This window comes from Microcaecilia unicolor, chromosome 3 (genome assembly GCF_901765095.1).
Source record: "Microcaecilia unicolor chromosome 3, aMicUni1.1, whole genome shotgun sequence".
In the NCBI taxonomy this organism is placed as follows: domain Eukaryota; kingdom Metazoa; phylum Chordata; class Amphibia; order Gymnophiona; family Siphonopidae; genus Microcaecilia; species Microcaecilia unicolor.
Genome location: NC_044033.1, coordinates 14,200,964 through 14,218,792, shown reverse-complemented (window position 1 = coordinate 14,218,792; position 17,829 = coordinate 14,200,964). Strand labels below are relative to the sequence as shown.

At 50.0% G+C, this 17,829-nt stretch overlaps 1 protein-coding gene across 1 annotated transcript in view; it reads right to left on the bottom strand.

Moving 5' to 3' along the window:
- Positions 1–17,829, bottom strand: part of GLP1R (glucagon like peptide 1 receptor) — a 257,183-nt gene that overhangs the window by 83,899 nt on the left and 155,455 nt on the right. Inside the window, 2 exon segments of the mRNA XM_030199256.1 lie at positions 8,877–9,036; positions 13,636–13,789. Coding sequence (XP_030055116.1) covers positions 8,877–9,036; positions 13,636–13,789 — 314 coding nt within the window.

Genomic DNA, 17,829 nt, shown 5'->3' with positions numbered 1-17,829 from the left:
ACATGGAATGTTGCTAGTGGAATAACAACATTCCATGTAGAATCTCAAATAGTAGCAACATTCCGTGTAGAATCTCCAATAGTAGCAACATTCCTCTGAGGAGTGGCCTAGTGGTTAGGGTGGTGGACTTTGGTCCTGAGGAACTGAGTTTGATTCCCACTTCAGGCCCAGACAGCTCCTTGTGACTCTGGGCAACTCACTTAACCCTCCATTGCCCCATGTAAGCCGCATTGAGCCTGCCATGAGTGGGAAAGTGCAGGGTACAAATGTAACAAAAATAAAATAGATACTATTGGAGATTCTACACGGAATGTTGCTACTATTGGAGATTCTACATGGAATGTTGCTATTCCACTAGCAACATTCCATGCAGAAGCCTGCGCGGCCACATTGGTGATCTGCAAGGGCCGACTTCTACATGGAATGTTGCTAGTGGAATCTCAAATAGTAGCAACAGTGGAGGAGTGGCCTAGTGGTTAGGGTGGTGGACTTTGGTCCTGAGGAACTGAGTTTGATTCCCACTTCAAGCACAGGCAGCTCCCTTGTGACTCTGGGCAAGTCACTTAACCCTCCATTGCCCCATGTAAGCCGCATTGAGCCTGCCATGAGTGGGAAAGCACAGGGTACAAATGTAAAAACAAAACTGCAGGACCCCGTGCAGACCAGTTCAGTGAGGCCCCCCACTCGTGCCTGCGTCCCCCCCCACCCCCGCCTGCACCCCCCTACTTGCGCCCACCATCATAAGCCATAATATATCAGAGTTTAAAAGGAGGTTTAGAGCTCTTGGAACCCCACTTCACTCCGTACCTTGATGTGCATCCACCACATTTCAGTAGAGAGTGGCAGCGATTTTCATATCCCGTCAGCTGCCGAGGCCAGAGCCTCCTCACTGCTGCATCCAGGGCCGGTCTTAGGGCGAGGTGACCGCATAGGGCCTCGCACTCAAGGGGGCCCCGCACGGTGCGCCTGAACTCTGCCCCAACCGCCCGAGTTCCAGTCCCCCTCCCTCTGAAAAGCGTGCAAGCTGCTCGGCGCTTCAGGAGCCTTCCCTTACCTCTCTCAGCTCTGGTCCTGCCCTCCCACCCTTGCGGAAACAGGAAATGAGGGCGGGCGTCGGGACCAAAGCTGAGAGAGAGAAAGGAAGGCTCCTGAAGCGCCGAGCTCGCATGCTTTTCACTGTTGCTGCCTGCCGCTGTAACCCGATGAGGTAAGATGATTTTTAAAATTCGGAGGGAGGGCGGGAGGCCCCTGGAGCTCGGAGGGAGGCCTCGGAGGGAGGGGGGCCCTGGAGCTCAGAGGGGTGGAGCTAGGGTGGGGCGAGGCTAGGATGGGGCCCCATCAAATTGGTCTGCACAGGGCCACGCACTTGCTAAGACCGGCCCTGGCTGCATCCCGCCCTTGTGGAAACAGGAAGTGACATCAAAAGGGGCGGGACGCAGCAACCAGGAGGCTCTGGACTCGGCAGCTGACAGGATATGGAAATCGCTGCCACAGCCTGATGCTCTCTATTGACGTGTGGATGCACGTTAAGGTACATAAGTACATAAGTACATAAGTAGTGCCATACTGGGAAAGACCAAAGGTCCATCTAGCCCAGCATCCTGTCACCGACAGTGGCCAATCCAGGTCAAGGGCACCTGGTACGGAGTAGGGAGGTATTCTGAGACAGGAGGACAGATGTGCCAGAGATGCGGGGCCCCTAGGAGCGTGGGGCTCTGTGCGACCACCCCTGTCACCCCTGCCTAAGACTGGCCTTGGCTGTAAGGTAAAGGACATCACGCAAAAGTGCAGTAGCTAAAATGTCTCAAGAAAACACATTTCCAGGAAATTTTGGACATAAATGGAAGTTATTTTGAGGAAGATTCATGGTTTACATGAAAGCAAGCGATGCTCAAGATAACAAGTGGGGAAAGCATGCGGAGCATGGTTCATTCAACCCCTCTGCACGTTCAATGTGTGTATGTGGGCACACACGTGTGTTCGTGTTGCTTCTATATGCACATGTATATGTATCTGTGTTGTCTACGTGTGGAAAGAAAAATAAAATGAAACCAAGTGTGATGCGTAAACTTGAAACTCAGTTATACCTTTCAAGCATTTGAAAGCAGGGCTGGTGGTTGGGAGGTGGGGATAGTGCTGGGCAGACTTATATGGTCTGTGCCAGAGCCGGTGGTGGGAGGCGGGGCGGGTGGTTGGGGGGCGGGGATAGTGCTGGGCAGACTTATACGGTCTGTGCCAGAGCCGGTGGTGGGAGGCGGGGCGGGGTGGTTGGGGGGGGCGGGGATAGTGCTGGGCAGACTTATATAGTCTGTGCCAGAGCCGGTGCTGGGTGGCGGGGCGGGTGGTTGGGAGGTGGGGATGGTGCTGGGCAGACTTATACAGTCTGTGCCGAGAGCCAGTGGTGGGAGGCGGGGCTGGTGGTTGGGAGGAGGGGATAGTGCTGGGCAGACTTATACGGTCTGTGCCAGAGCCGGTGGTGGGAGGCGGGGCTGGTGGTTGGGAGGCGGGGATAGTGCTGGGCAGACTTATACGGTCTGTGCCCTGAAAAAGACAGGTACAAATCAAGGTAAGGTATATACAAAAAATGGCACATGTGAGTTTATCTTGTTGGGCAGACTGGGTGGACCGTGCAGGTCTTTTTCTGCCGTCATCTACTATGTTACTATGTTATTTAAATGTTTGTATCATTGTCTCTTGTCTCCTCTAAGGTTTGTATATATATGTGGTTGTTTTGTACGTGTGTAGATGAGTTCCAGGGCCAGCTTGCGGAGTGAATCAGTGAAACACAGGCACAGGTCAAATAAGCTTAAGGGCACTGACAGCAGCGGCGTACCGAGGGCGGGGCAGTGGGGGCAGTTTGCCCCGGGTGCACGCTGCAGGAGGGGTGCAGGGAGCAGCCGCATGGCTGTCGTCTCCACCGGTTCCCTGCTCCCTCTGCTGTTACTTCCTGTTTTGGGGCAGAGGGAGCAGGGAACCGGTGGAGCCGACAGCCATGCGGCTGCTCCCAGCAGGTAAGAAGAATGCACCCGGTGGGGGGGGGGGGGGGGGGGCTGGGAGGAGGGAGACACGCTGCACCCGGGGGAGATGCACAGAGGTGATCCGCCCCGGGTGGCAGCCGACCAAGGAACACCACTGACTGACAGCCAGCCTCACTAGCTTGCCCTTCGCAGAGACAAGGGCTTATTCCTTCACTCCCATGACTGTGCCGTGCTTCTGCCAGTGCTGCCGACGGCACTGTATCATTTTAATATGGCAGAATAGGCGCGTGTGGTCTTCTGCCACTGTGTAAAGAGTTAATCTGGGGGGAGGAGGCTGGAATGGGGGGACCGTAAGAAGAGAGCTAATACCTTTGCCACCCTTTCTTCCCTTTCTAGAATCACAGCGGAGAAAACAGTGCGTTTTCTTTCCTCTTCCAAACTCACAACTTGGTTCTTCTGATTCCATTTCCACCAATCTATTCAGCCCTGTCTCCTGCTGCTATTTCTTCCGTCTGTCATATCCTCAATCTATCGCTCTCTACAGCAACTGTTCCTGATGTCTTTAAACAAGCTGTGATCATATCAGAAAAACCTTCCCTGGAACCTATTTGCTCTGCTAACTATTGTCCCATCTCCCCACTCCCACCCTTTCCTATCCAGGTTACTTGAATGTGCTGTTCACCTCTACTGTCTTGACTTCTTTCATCTCAAGCCATTTTTGATAAATCTGGCTTTCGCTCTCTACTGTATATTCTACAGAAAATCTCCAGTGACCGATTCCTGACCAGATCCAAGGGCCTTTACTCAATCCTCATCCTTCCTCACCTACCTGCTGCTTGCAACACTATTGATCACCACCTACTCCTTGATACTCTACCCTCACTACCTCTCTACCCTCATCTCCCCCTATGTTCCCGCCCGTAACCTCTGCTCAGAGGACAAATCCCTCCTTTCAGTCCCCTTCTCCACCACCGCCAACTCCAGGCTCCGCTCATTCTGCCTTGCCTCACCCTATGCTTGGAACAATCTTCCTCAACCCCTACGCCAAGCCCCCTCCCTACCCATCTTCAAATCTCTGCTTAAAACTCACCTCTTCAATGCTGCTTCGGCACCTAACCTTTCGTGAAATATAGTATGCCCTATCAGACGGACTCTACACTTGTCTTTAGATTGTTTAGATTGTCTTTAGATTGTACACCTGTCTTCTAGATTGTAAGCTACTTGAGCAGGGACTGTCCTTCCATGTTAAATTGTACAGCGCTGCGTAACCCTAGTAGCACTTTAGAAATGTTAAGTAGTAGTAGTATCACTTAGCATGGCCAAGACAGAGATTCGTATCTTCCCCCTAAACCTACCTCTGTCCTTTCTCCTTTCTCCCTTTCTGTTGATCATACTATCATCCTCCTGGTCCCTTCATCCTGCAACCTTAGGGTCATCTTTGACTTCTCTCTTTTTCTCTGCTGTTAAAACCACATCTTTCTTTCTCTATATCACCAAAATCATAAGTATTGTCACACCAGAACAGACCAAAGGTCCATCAAGCCCAGCATCCTGTTTCCAACAGTGGCCAATCCAAGTCACAAATACCCGGCAAGATCCTGAAAAAGTTCAGTACATTTTATGTTGCTTATCCTAGAAATAAGCCGTGGATTTTCCCCAAGTCAATTTAAAGTGGTCTATGGACTTTTCCTTTAGGAGGCCGTCCAGACCTTTTTAAAACCCCGCTAAGCTAACCACCTTTACCACATTCTCTGGCAACGAATTCCAGAGTTTAATTTCACGTTGAATGAAGAAAGATTTTCTCCGATTTGTTTTAAATTTACTACTTTGTAGCTTCATCGCATGCCCCCTAATCCTAGTATTTTTGGAAAGAATAAACAAACGATTCACGTCTACCCGTTCCACTCCACTCATTATTTTATAGACCTCTATCATATCTCCCCTCAGGCATCTTTTCTCCAAGTTAAAGAGCCTTAGATGCTTCAGCATTTCCTCATAGGGAAGTCATCCCACCCCCTTTCTGAACACACTACCAAAATATCAAAAAACACCTTTCAGACTATTGCAACCTTCTCTTTGCACAAGTCTCCCACTGAATTCTCTCTTTCCCCTTCAATATATTCATAATTTATCTGCACAATTTATATTCCAGTGTCACTACTGGATTCAGGGTCCGACCTGGCTGGAGCCTCCAAATGACTTGGCCCAGTCCTCACTCTTCTCCCTCAGCAGTGGAGTGGGGCTCACACTGCCAGACAATCCGCTGCCCCCTTCCATCTTGTAAAACCCGGCTCTGCACTCCGGGCAACACAGTTTAACCGGCGCGGGCTTGCTCTGGAAAGGGCATACAATGTGGCCCAGCACCGTTCTTGCCTCGACTCCCAACTCCACGATAGCCCGCAGTCGGTGTTCCATTCTCTCTGAATGCCTCTCCACTTCATTGGTCACATTTCCAAACAAAAGTCCCACATGGCTATGCAGATTCTCCTCTCTTTATAGGGTGGTATTGCACGGTCGACCCACGTGCCTGCCCTATGCTCTCTGGGGTTTACGAGTGACGTCACACAACCTATCTGTCCAATGACAGATCGCTCCCAAAGTCTCTGCAGCGTGTTATTACTGGATCACTCTATCCTCCTCCTCCCTGGCTGGCGCAGGAACAGCCGCCATTATGGTTCAGCAAGTTCTTCCCGACCTTTACCCAGGTACTCACAGCTTTGGCATGCTTTCTGTTTGGTGGGCTTTTTCTGGAAATTTCAAACTTTACCGGGTCTGTGCCAATAGTCCCTCCGATATTCTCAGATGCCAAATTTTGTAATCCTTGCAACACTTGAATTTGTAATCCACAAACATGAGATATTTGTTGTATTCCACAAAGTGTAGTTCGCTCTCTCAAGGCCAGTCTTTCTGCAGTTTAAAATAAAAGCATTTTTTCAAACTCTTCCAAATCCCAGCGGTGCCTCAACAATTTAATGTAATGCCCTCCTAATGGGCACTCCTGGATTCGGGGTCTAACCTGGCTGGAGCCTCCCGAAGGCAGTTTCTGTTGGTTCCCTACACTTGCTTGGTGCTGGGTACCTCCACCTGGGGAAAAGAAGTGCTAGCGGGTGGAATTACCCTATTCTCCTCCCAGGAAACCAACAACAAAAAAAGTTCAAATGAAAACTGTGGGGAACAAAGCTGGCTGCTAGATTAGGCAGGTATAGGAGACACTTATATTCTCTGAAATCCGAGGAATGCAAACTCAAACTGTTTATTCTTCAAACTCTGCAAAATCAGGAACATCAAATGGTATGAACTGTCCAAACGTTCAGCATAATGCTTTAAAAATCCACAATCCTTGCGTTGTTCTTCAAGGGAACTCCTGTACCACTTCTTCTCAGCAGGACTACGTACATTTTTTCACAGGCTCCTTGCCTATCCCATAGAATAGTGTCTCAGGCTGTGCTCCTCTAAGTTTCACAGGTCCAGACCCCCTGTGACCTGACCTCCCTCCAGGGTGACCTTTACTTCGGATCCATCCTGGTCTTAGGATTGACTCTCCCTGGTTCTGATCCCACGCTCCAAGGCTGGGTCTCTCCTCTGCCCACCCGTATCTCTCCTCATCCACAGTTGCTGCTTTGCTGAGCCACAGATCCCCTTGACATCCAATGGCCATGTTTCTCCTAATTGGGATTCCCCTTTACTCCTCCAGGTCAGAGGCAGGGGACCATCAGACAACCAAAGACCCCTTCAAAGGGCAAACATGCCTCCTTATCTCCTTCCAATCTCCCCCCCCCCCCCCCCCCCCCGTCACTCTTCAGTCCCAGGGCACTATCTCTCTGTACTTTATTTGAAAAGTACTCCCCTTAGGCTGGGCTTCCTCCCACCCAGGCACTTCCCAGTCACTCCCCTCAGTGACAACTCCACAGGGACTTTACTTAGTAATCCCCAACCTAACAGGGGATTACAATAGTTTACAAACAAATAATACGGTTGTACACCAATGAATTGAAAACAATTGTTGTAAGGAATATGAGGGGGATAGGTGGGAAGACAGGTCTAGAGAAAGGAGCAGATCCTATTCCCCAGAGAAGTGGAGAAAGGAGAAAGACTCCCACCAGTCCCCAAGAGGAGCGCAACCTAGAATGCAGGACTACGTTTCCCAGCAGCCCCGAAGGGAGGCATACCATCGCAGCAGGGACTTCCATTCCCATCCCTCCCAGAGGAGGTTGAGAGAAGGACATTGGAAAACCCTGACACAGAGAACTAGGCTAGGGGAGGAGGTCCTGAATCTGCCCAATCAAGGAAAGGAGGGGCAGAAAAGGGAGAGGAAAGAGAACAGGAGCAGCTGATGGATACCTCAGCTCTAGCTAAACTAAAAGGTGAGATAAAGCAGCAGTTGGGAGCTTGGTATGGGAGCTGGATGAAAAAAGGAAGAAGGTGGTTTTCTCCAAAGGGGAGCTGAGAAGCTGTTTTTCCAGGAGGGTCCAATGGGCTGAGTTGGCTGGAAGTAGTGCTGGCCCAGTGGATGATGATTTTGAACTCTGTGGAAACTGCTTTACATGAACTGCTGGGATTTTGAACCCTGTGGAAACTACTTTACATGAACTGCTGGGATTTTGAACCCTGTGGAAACTGCTTTATATGAACTGCTGGGATTTGGAACCTTTGGAAACTGCTTTACATGAACTGCTGGGATTTGGAACTCTTTGGAAACTGCTTTACATGAACTGCTGGGATTTTGAACCCTGTGGAAACTGCTTTACATGAACTGCTGGGATTTTGAAACCTTTGGAAACTGCTTTACGTGAACTGCTGGGATTTTGAACCTTTGGAAACTGCTTTACATGAACTGCTGGGATTTTGAACCCTGTGGAAACTACTTTACGTGAACTGCTGGGATTTTGAACCCTTTGGAAACTGCTTTACATGAACTGCTGGGATTTTGAACCCTGTGGAAATTGCTTTACATGAACTGCTGGGATTTTGAACCTTTCGAAACTGCTTTACATGAACTGCTGGGATTTTGAACCCTGTGGAAACTGCTTTATATGAACTGCTGGGATTTTGAAACCTTTCAAAACTGCTTTACATGAACTGCTGGGATTTTGAACCCTGTGAAAACTACTTTACATGAACTGCTGGGATTTTGAACCCTGTGGAAACTGCTTTACATGAACTGCTGGGATTTTGAACCTTTGGAAACTGCTTTACATGAACTGCTGGGATTTTGAACCCTGTGGAAACTGCTTTACATGAACTGCTTGGATTTTGAACTCTGTGGAAACTGTTTTACTTATTTTGTACCAGGAGCAATGGAGGGTTAAGTGACTTGCCCAAAGTCACAAGGAGCTGCTGTGGGAACTGAACTCAGTTCCCCAGGGGCCAAAGTCCACTGCACTAACCACTAGGCTACTCCTCCACTCCCATGTGGGAGAGTTACTGAGTATCGGTATCCCCAAAGAGGTGGGTTTTTAATAGCAAACTGAAAATCTGGGTATGTAGGCACCAGCCGTAATTGGGAGGGTAGCGCATTCCAAAGGGAGGGGCCAATGGCAGAAAAAAGTTTGGAATGAACAGGGTTATGATGTAATTGTTGGAGCAAAAGGACCTGCAACATATTAGAAAGCAATGAACGTAGGGTTCTGGATAGAACATATGAGGTCAGGTGCTGCAACAGATAAAGTGGGGGATCCAGAGCGTACAACTTATAAATTAGGGTCAACATTTTAAAAATCGCCCAATGGGAGACAGGAAGCCAATGTGCCTCTTGCAGAAGAGGGAATGACATGATCGAATTTCCTTGAATTAGTGAGCAGCTTTATGGCAGTATTTTGCATCTCACCCTTCTTATTTCGGAAGACTGGAATTCATGTAAACAACTATTCTGTACACAGCAGAACAGGTAATACTCACCCCAACCAATGCAGAGGTACAGCCGAAAGATTCTCTGCTCTGAGAAGACGGAGAGGACCAGAAGAGTGTGAAGGTACACACCTTCCACCAGAAGCCAATAGTAATTAGCAGCCACACAGTACTGCATCATGGCAAAGACCAGCCGGCAGCTTATGGATTCCTGAAGGAACGAAGAATGTGTTTTAATCAGTGCAATTTTTCTAGCAAAAAAAGTGCCGGTACTCAAATGCCAGGCCACCCTTCAGGGGTGGGGTGATCATGAGGGACCCACCCCACAATAGCCAGGCCCCCTGCAACCAGTCACAGAATCTATGACAAGACAGAATTGGTGTGTAGAGCCTGAGCTCTTTCATTAAAACTTGGGTTCTATGGGTCAATTTTAGCAGACAATGGAAAAGGTGCCGGTACTCAAATGCCGGGTCACCCTTCAGGGGTGGGGTGATCACTGAGGGACCCACCCCACAATAGCCAGGCCCTCTACAACCAGTCATAGAATCTATGACAAGACAGAATTGGTGTGTAGAGCCTGAGCTCTTTCATTAAAACTTGGGGTCCATGGGTCAATTTTAGCAGACACTGGAAAAGGTGCCGGTACTTAGTACCCCCTTGTACCCCCTCAAAAAAAGCCCTGGTTTTAATACAGAGGGACCCCGGACAAGGAGAAGGCAGAGTTCAAAATCTGAGAGAATATTTACAGAGTGGAGTTCCTAAGATCCAGGTTAAGAGGGAACGGGAGAAAGTCTCATGGCATTCTCCGAGTCCATACACAGGGAAATTCTGTATAATTTGCCCAAAGTTAGGTGCCGGGATGAATCGCATTAAGAATGAATTCAGTATATATTCAAAATTTATCTTCACAACTTCACTATGCTCATGTAACGCCCCTCTACTGGGCGCTCCTGGATTCGGGGTCTGACCTGACTTGGCCCAGTCCTCACTCTTCTCCCTCGGCAGTGGTGCAGGGCTGCTGCCCCCTTCCTTCTTGTAAAACCCGGCTCTGCACTCCGGGCAACACAGTTTTACCGGCGTGGGCTTGCTCTGGTAAGGGCAACCAGGGCATCCAATGTGGCCCAGCACTGTACTCTCCTCGACTCTCAACTCCATCGCAGAAAGACCTTTATAGAAAACTAGCTTAGCATGTGCATTCTGCGCCATCCTTTGGGCACGCTTACGCCTGCCAAAGGCTGCTGGAAATGCTCACGTCCAAGTAATGCATTTAGTCACGTAAATGAGGCGCGCCTAAATTCTGAGAGCGCCCCTAACCCATCCAAGACCTTCCCGTGGCCCAGGGGCGTAGCCAGACTTAGGCGGAAGGGGGGTCCAGAGCCTGAGGTAATGGGGCACATTTTAGCCCTCCCCGGAGCCGCCGACCCCCCCACCGCCGCCGCCGCCGCCACCAACTTTGACCCCCCCTGCCGCCAACCCTCTCACCCCCCCCTCCTGCCGCCAACCCTCCCCCACCGTCGCCTACCTTTGCTGGCGGGGGACCCCAACCCCCGCCAGCCGAGGTCCTCTTCTTCCTTCGTTCTGTTTCTGAGTCTGACGTCCTGCACGACGTCAGACTCACAGAAACAGAACAAAGCCTTGCAGATCAGCCAGCGAGGTCCTCTCCTTCCAGCGCAAGGCTTCGTTCTGTTTCTGTGAGTCTGACGTCCTGCACGTACAACGTGCAGGACGTCAGACTCACAGAAACAGAACGAAGGAAGAAGAGGACCTCGGCTGGCGGAGGTTGGGGTCCCCCGCCAGCAAAGGTAGGCGATGGTGGGTTGGCGGTGGGAGGGGGGGTCGAAAGGGTCGTTGGCAGGGGGGATCCAGGGCCAAATCTACGCGGGCCCAGGCCCCCGTGGCCCCACGTAGATACACCCCTGCCGTGGCCACACCCCCTTTGGAGTTGCGGGCTATGAAAATTAGGCACGTATTTTATAGAGTAGGGTGTAGGGGCAGATCCATGCGTAACTGCTAATGACTGCCAATTAAGTGCTTGTTAACGACAATTTTTTGATTACCATCAATTGAGCCAATTATTCTGTGGGCGGATCTTGGATCCGTGAGCAAAATCGAGCACCTCACTTTGGGCAACCAGTACAGAATCCCCCCCCCCCCCCCCCCCCCCCCCCACACACACAGTGTTTCTGCACACGTTTTTCTTCCCTACAGTTAAATTTATTATGTTGGCCAAGCTGCTGTTACTTCAGGACTGTGCAAACCAAATCTCTCTCACATTATTCTTGTGCAATGTTTTGCTCGCAGAACAATAAACATGACATGAGGTTTTTGCTTGGAGCTCACTTTTTAAAAAAATTTAAGCTCCAAGCAAAATTTTAAAATATTTAGGGCCCCTTTTGCCAAGCTGCGGCAAAAGGGGGCCTGCGCTGGCGTCGGGACGTGCTTTTGAAGGTCAGTCTTTCTTTGCTTCAGGAAATGGCCACGTGGCAAGTGAAGCAATTGCCGCGTGGCCATTTCAGAGGGGAGCCCTTACCCCACCCATTGAGGTGGTGGTAAGGGCTACCGTGCTAACCTAGCGGTAACCAGGCAGTGCACGGCACTGCCCGATTACAGCCAAATACACACCGGCGCTACAAAAATAAAAATATTTTTGTAGTGCTGGAGAGGACGCAGGGGCATAGCCAGACTTTGGCAGGAGGGGGGTCCAGAGCCCGAGGTGAGGGGGCACATTTTAGTCCCCCTGGCACCGTCGACCCCCAGCCATTATTGATCCCTCCCACCGCTGCCGAGCCCCCGCCATTGCCGACCCCCCCGCCACCGCCGCCAACTTTGATGACCCCTACCGACGACCCTCTCGACCCCTCTCCCGCCGCCAACCCTCCCCCGCCGTCGCCTACCTTTGCTGGTGGGAGACACCAATCCCCGCCAGCCAAGGTCCTCTTCTTCCCATGAAGGCTTCGTTCTGTTTCTGACGTCCTGCATGTTATAGGTGCAGGACGTCAGACTCACAGAAACAGAACGAAGCTTTGCCCCGGAAGAAAAGGACCTCGCTGGCTGATCTGCAAGGCTTCGTTCTGTTTCTGTGAGTCTGACGTCCTGCACATTATGTGCAGGATGTCAGACTCACAGAAACAGAACGAAGCCTTGCAGATCAGCCACAGAAACAGACGTTAGACTCACAGAAACAGAATGAAGCCTTGCGCCAGAAGAAGAGGGCCTCGCTGGCTGATCTGCAAGGCTTCGTTCTGTTTCTGTGAGTCCGACGTCCGTGCAGGACGTCAGAAACAGAACGAAGCCTTCGCGGGAAGAAGAGGACCTCCTCAGCTGGCGGGGATTGGGGTCCCCCGCCAGCAAAGGTAGCGGGGGAGGGTTGGCGGTGGGAGGAGGGGGTCGAGAGGGTCGTCGGCAGGGGGGTCCAGGGCCAAATCTATGGGGGCCCAGGCCCCCTGGCCCCATGTAGCTACGTCACTGATAGGACGGCACGTTGGGGGTGGGAACCACCGCTGGGCTGCTGCAGTAGCCCAGTGGTACTTCCTTTTTAGTGAGTGGTAAGCCCGAGTTGGGCTTTACCACCGCTTTGTAAGGGCCCCTTAGTTATTTTACTGCTAAATCTTTAACACTGGTCCTGCAAGCGCAATCGACTTGAGAAAAGAGGTCCCTTATATTAAACTTTAAATCTAACACTGAGTATCTAAGAAAACAAAAACATTAACACCCCAATGCTCAAAACTCCAGCGCTGTTCCGAATACCATCAGAACAGCGCAGTTCAACGCCCTAATGCTCAGTGCTAAAGAATTGCAAATATAGGTACGCTCATTGCGTCGAGCATTAGGGAGTTGTGCTTTGGTGCAGGAGGATTGCTCTTGGCCGTGCGGAGAACAGTTCCGCAATAAGCTCGGCTCCTGCGCGCATGTGTCTGATAAAACCCAAATGTAAAGTACGCATTGGCGTCTGTTTTCTACGGCCTAAATATAATCGCCAGTGTGTGCTTTTGCTCGGGTCTGCCGTTGCTCATGACCAGCACTTAAGGGCTCGCACAGGCTTCCTTCCGTTTCCAAAAAGTAATCGCAACCGGCAGATTTTTGCAGAAAGATTCAAGAGAGAATCATGAGAATTAATTGGGAAATCCGACACTCTAACCTGGCGTTATTTTTTGCAGCGGTAAGGCAGTTTTGTTTTGGGCGCTCTTTTCTGAGCATTGGGAAGGAATACAACAGGACCTCATTTACAGGAGCTTGACTACATTTGAATGCCCTCTGCCCCAGAACAGGAAGAAACAGCAGAGGGAGCAGGGAACCAGCGGAGCCGACAGCCATGTGGCTGCTCCGTGAACCCCAGCAGGCAAGAAGAATGCACCCAGGGGAGGGGCTTGGAGGTTATGCGTCGGGGGGGGGGGGGGGGTTCATGCTGCACCCGGGGGGGACGGATGATGCTGCACCTGAGGGGGAAGGGGGCACAGCAGCAACCGCCCCGGGAGGCAGCCGACCAAGGAACACCACTGAATATGCATGAAAGACATTCAAATGCAAATTTATCTCATACATATTCATTGTGGATATCCTGAAAAGCTGACTGGCTGGATGTGTCTTGAGGACTGGGTTGAGACCACCTGCACCAGATCCATCACATCTCCCTTTGTATGGTCTGTTCTTGAAGGAGACCCAGACTGGTCATTAATTTGGTAAATGGAGGCTGGGAACAGACCGAAAGCAAAAGATGTGCACAGGACTGTTTGGGAAGGGCGAGTTCCAGTCCCAGCCTGCCCCCTCCCCCCCCCCCCCCCAGATGTGTCTGTAGAGTAGTACAAATTACCTGATAGAAGAACACTCCGTCCCACTGGTTACGATACATCGCTGTGCTGTACATCCACTTCATCACCGAGTCTTTGATGAAGACAGAAACCGCCCTCAGAATGAAAGAGCTGAAGAGGTTCAGGTGGATGTAATTCCTGGTGCAGTGCAAATGCCTGTAACACATCGAGCCTGGGATCAATGGTATTGTTGAGGTAGGTGGACAGTAGCCTGGCGCTCTTAGAAATGAGACTGCACACAAGGAACGATGTTGGGGGATCAGACGCTGGCATTTCCTCATAGTCAGACTCACAGAAACAGAAGCCTGCGCGGCCATGTTGCTGATCTGCAAGGGCAGGCTTCTACATGGAATGTTGCTAGTGGAATAGCAACATTAACATTCCATGTAGAATCTCCAATAGTAGCAACATTCTATGTAGAATGTCCAATAGTAGCAACATTCCATGTAGAATCTCCAATCTCCAATAGTAGCAACATTCCATGTAGAAGTCGGCCCTTGCAGATCACCAATGTTGCTGTGCAGGCTTCTGCTTCTGTGAGTCTGACGTCCTGCACGTACGTGCAGGACGTCAGACTCACAGAAACAGAAGCCTGCTCAGCCTTCTACATGGAATGTTGCTAGTGGAATAGCAACATTAACATTCCATGTAGAATCTCCAATAGTAGCAACATTCCATCTAGAATCTCCAATAGTAGCAACAGAATCTCAATAGTAGCAACATTCTATGGAGAATCTCAAATAGGGAAAGGGAACTCAATATAGTGTCTTTCTGTGGTTTCTGCAACTACATTCAAAGTGGTTTGCATAGTATATACAGTACTTATTTGTACCAGGGGCAATGGAGGGTTAAGTGACTTGCTCAGAGTCACAAGGAGCTGCAGTGGGAATTGAGCCCAGTTCCCCAGAATCAAAGTCCACTGCACTAACCACTAGGCTAATCCTCCATTAGCAACATTCCATGTGGAAGCCTGCCCTTGCAGATCAGCAATACGGGCACGCAGGCTTCTGTTTCTGTGAGTCTGACGTCAGACTCACAGAAACAGAAGCCTGCGCGGCCGCGTTGCTGATCTGCAAGGGCAGGCTTCTACATGGAATGTTGCTAGTGGAATAGCAACATTAACATTCCATGTAGAATCTCCAATAGTAGCAACATTCCATGTAGAATCTCAATTATTTATTTAGATTTTGCTCACACCTTTTTCAGTAGTAGCTCAAGGTGAGTTACACAAGGAACGATGTTGTGGGATCAGACGCTGGCATTTACTCATAGTCAGACTCACAGAAACAGAAGCCTGCGCGGCCGCGTTGCTGATCTGCAAGGGCAGGCTTCTGTTTCTGTGAGTCTGACGTCCTGCACAGGCTTCTGTCTCTAATCAAAACTGTCTCTAAAATCAACAAGCACAGAAGAACAAGGAACCTTGGCACAGGTCAAAACAGGCAGGCAAACACAGCGAAGGAGACAAGATGATGAGTTCACATCAGAAGTTTATTTCACAAAGAAATACTGGACTCGACACGAATCGTGTTTCGGCCGCAGAGGGCTGCTTCGGGAGTCCCTGTAGTTTGTGAGTGTTGCGATTCCTGAAACGCCTAGAGCATCTATGAATAGTGAACTGATAAGATATAAGGCACAAACGTACACGTACTGATGCTGTGCATTTGAGACGACTCAGTGTATGTTTCTGCCTTACATTTCTTATCGGTTCACCATTCACAGATGTTCTAGTCAGTGGTGTAGCTAAGGGGGGGCATGGGGGCCTGGGCCTCCCCAAATTGGCTCTGGGGCCCCTGTGGGCGCCAGGCAATGTGAGACCAGCGTGGGCAAATGCTTTAGCTTGGGATCCCCACCAGCCAAGGTACCTTCGCAGTGGCAGTGGGGGGGGGGGGGGGGGATCAGCGGCAGGGGGGGAGAAGCAGCAGCAGGAGGGCGGTGGCAGGGAGGCGATAGCAGCCATGGTGGGGGGGGGGGGGGGGGAGGAAGTGGCTGCAGGAGGGCAGCGGTGGGGAAGCGGGCCAAAATGTGCCCTCCCACCTTGGGCTCTGGTCCCCCCATCCCGTCAAGGTCTGGCTACGCCCCTGGTTCTAGTACTTTCAGAATTTGTAACACATGCAAACTACAGGGACTCCTGAAGCAGGCCTCTGTGGCCGAAACACGATTAGTGTCGAGTCCAGTATTTTTTCTGAAATAAACTTCTGATGTTAACTGTTTCAGTCCATTGGACTTGTAGCGCTATAGAAATGCTAAATAGTAGTAGTAATCTTCATTGTCTCCGCTGTGTTTTCTTGCCTCTAATATCAACTAATAGACATTTATAAGGGACTAGAACACTGCTAAAAAAAGTGGAGGGAAAAAAAACCTGAGAATGAACACTCAGCTCTACCACACGACAAGAGCGAGATATCCACCAACAAAGGTCAACTGAAAAAAAACCCTCCACTTTCATAACTCTGACAATTTTTATAATATTTTTGATAACATATAAGGCCTCAAGGAACAGCACTCAATTACTCTCAGCTACAGATTTCGTTTAATAGTCCAAAAAGACTTATCTTTAATGTAACCCAATCCAGAACAGCACACTTACAAAAGATTCCTTGAAGACTGTAAATGGTAGAGATTTGTAATCCAATTCCCGTCAGGATCTCCCTGTTCTGTAGGGCACAGTGTAGGATTTCCCCTGATGCGGGGGATCATTTGTCTCATTGTTTTCATCTCCTTGTTACTGTATATATTTTGACACTTACATAAGTACATAAGTGTTGCCATACTGAGACAGACTGAAGGTCCATCAAGCCCAGTATCCTGTTTCCAACAGTGGCCAATCCAGGCCTCAAGTATCTGTCAAGATCCCAAAACAGTACAATACATTTTATGCTGCTTATCCCAGAAATAAGAAGCGGATTTTCCCAAGTTCATTTTAATAATGGCATAAGGCCTTTTCTTTTAGGAAATTAGCCAAACCTTTTTTAAACCCCGCTAAGCTAACTGCTTTTACCGCAGTCTCTGGCATTGAATTCCAGAGTTTAATTACACATTGAGTGAAGAAATATTTTCTTCGATTCGTTTTAAATTTACTACTTTGTAGCTTCATTGCGTGCCCCCTAGTCCTAGTATTTTTGGAAACAGTAAACAAGAAATTCACGTCTACCTGTCGTTTGGGAAGCTCGCCAGGTGCCCTTGGCCTGGATTGGCCGCTGTCGTGGACAGGATGCTGGGCTCGATGGACCCTTGGTCTTTTCCCAGTGTGGCATTACTTATGTACTTATGTAATTCTATTTCATGATATTTATATCTACATATGGGAAGCTTTCAAATAAATTAAAAAGCTTTCAAATAAGTAAAACAAAACTAAAAACTTTAGTCCTCCATCTTTTAAGGCACTCCCTATCCAACTGGAACAGCTTCAGACTTGTTACAGATGGACCACGCATAGGCAATCCCTTATTTCTAATAGTCTTTTGCTGTTGTTTTGGGTGTACTAAAACCGTGGCAAGCTCTGCCTACTGGATTCAGCTCTTACAGTGGACTGGCACTTCCACTCCTGTTTATTAAACCTCCTCCTTGGGTCTCATGACTGCGTACCTTTTTTCTCTTTCAGAATGGTGGTGTGGTGGTCTGGTCTCTGCGTCCTCCCTCCGACCGTGGATCCTCCACGTGGCCTGCACCCTGGCAGCAACCAGCTGAAGGAAGTGAGGGGCAGGACAGGAGACAGACGGACTGTGGACGATGTTGGCTCCGGTGGCAGGTCCCCCTCCTGATCTGCTTTCGGAGTCAGAGCAGATCATCAGGAGAGGGGGACCTGCGGCTGCCACCAGAGAGAAGGACGGAGCCAGAGGAGGCAGAAGAAAGCGCGTGAGTCTGGGACGGAGGAGGGAGGGAGCCAGAGCGTAAGGGGAAGTGATCCCCAATTCCCTCCTGTGGTCATCTGGTCAGTTCAGTCACCTTTTCGAGGCTTGGTCGAGGAAAAAAAGGGACCAAGTTAAGTCGGCCATATGCTCGTCAGGGACGCCCTTCTTTTTTCCATTATCGGCCGTGGACGCCCATCTCTTAACCACGCCCCCGTCCTGCCTTCGGTACACTGCCGACACCCCCCCGTGAACTTTGGCCATCCCCACGACGGAAAGCAGTTGAGGACGGCCAAAATCAGCCTTCGATTATGCCGATTTGGGCGACCCTGAGAGAACCTAATCACA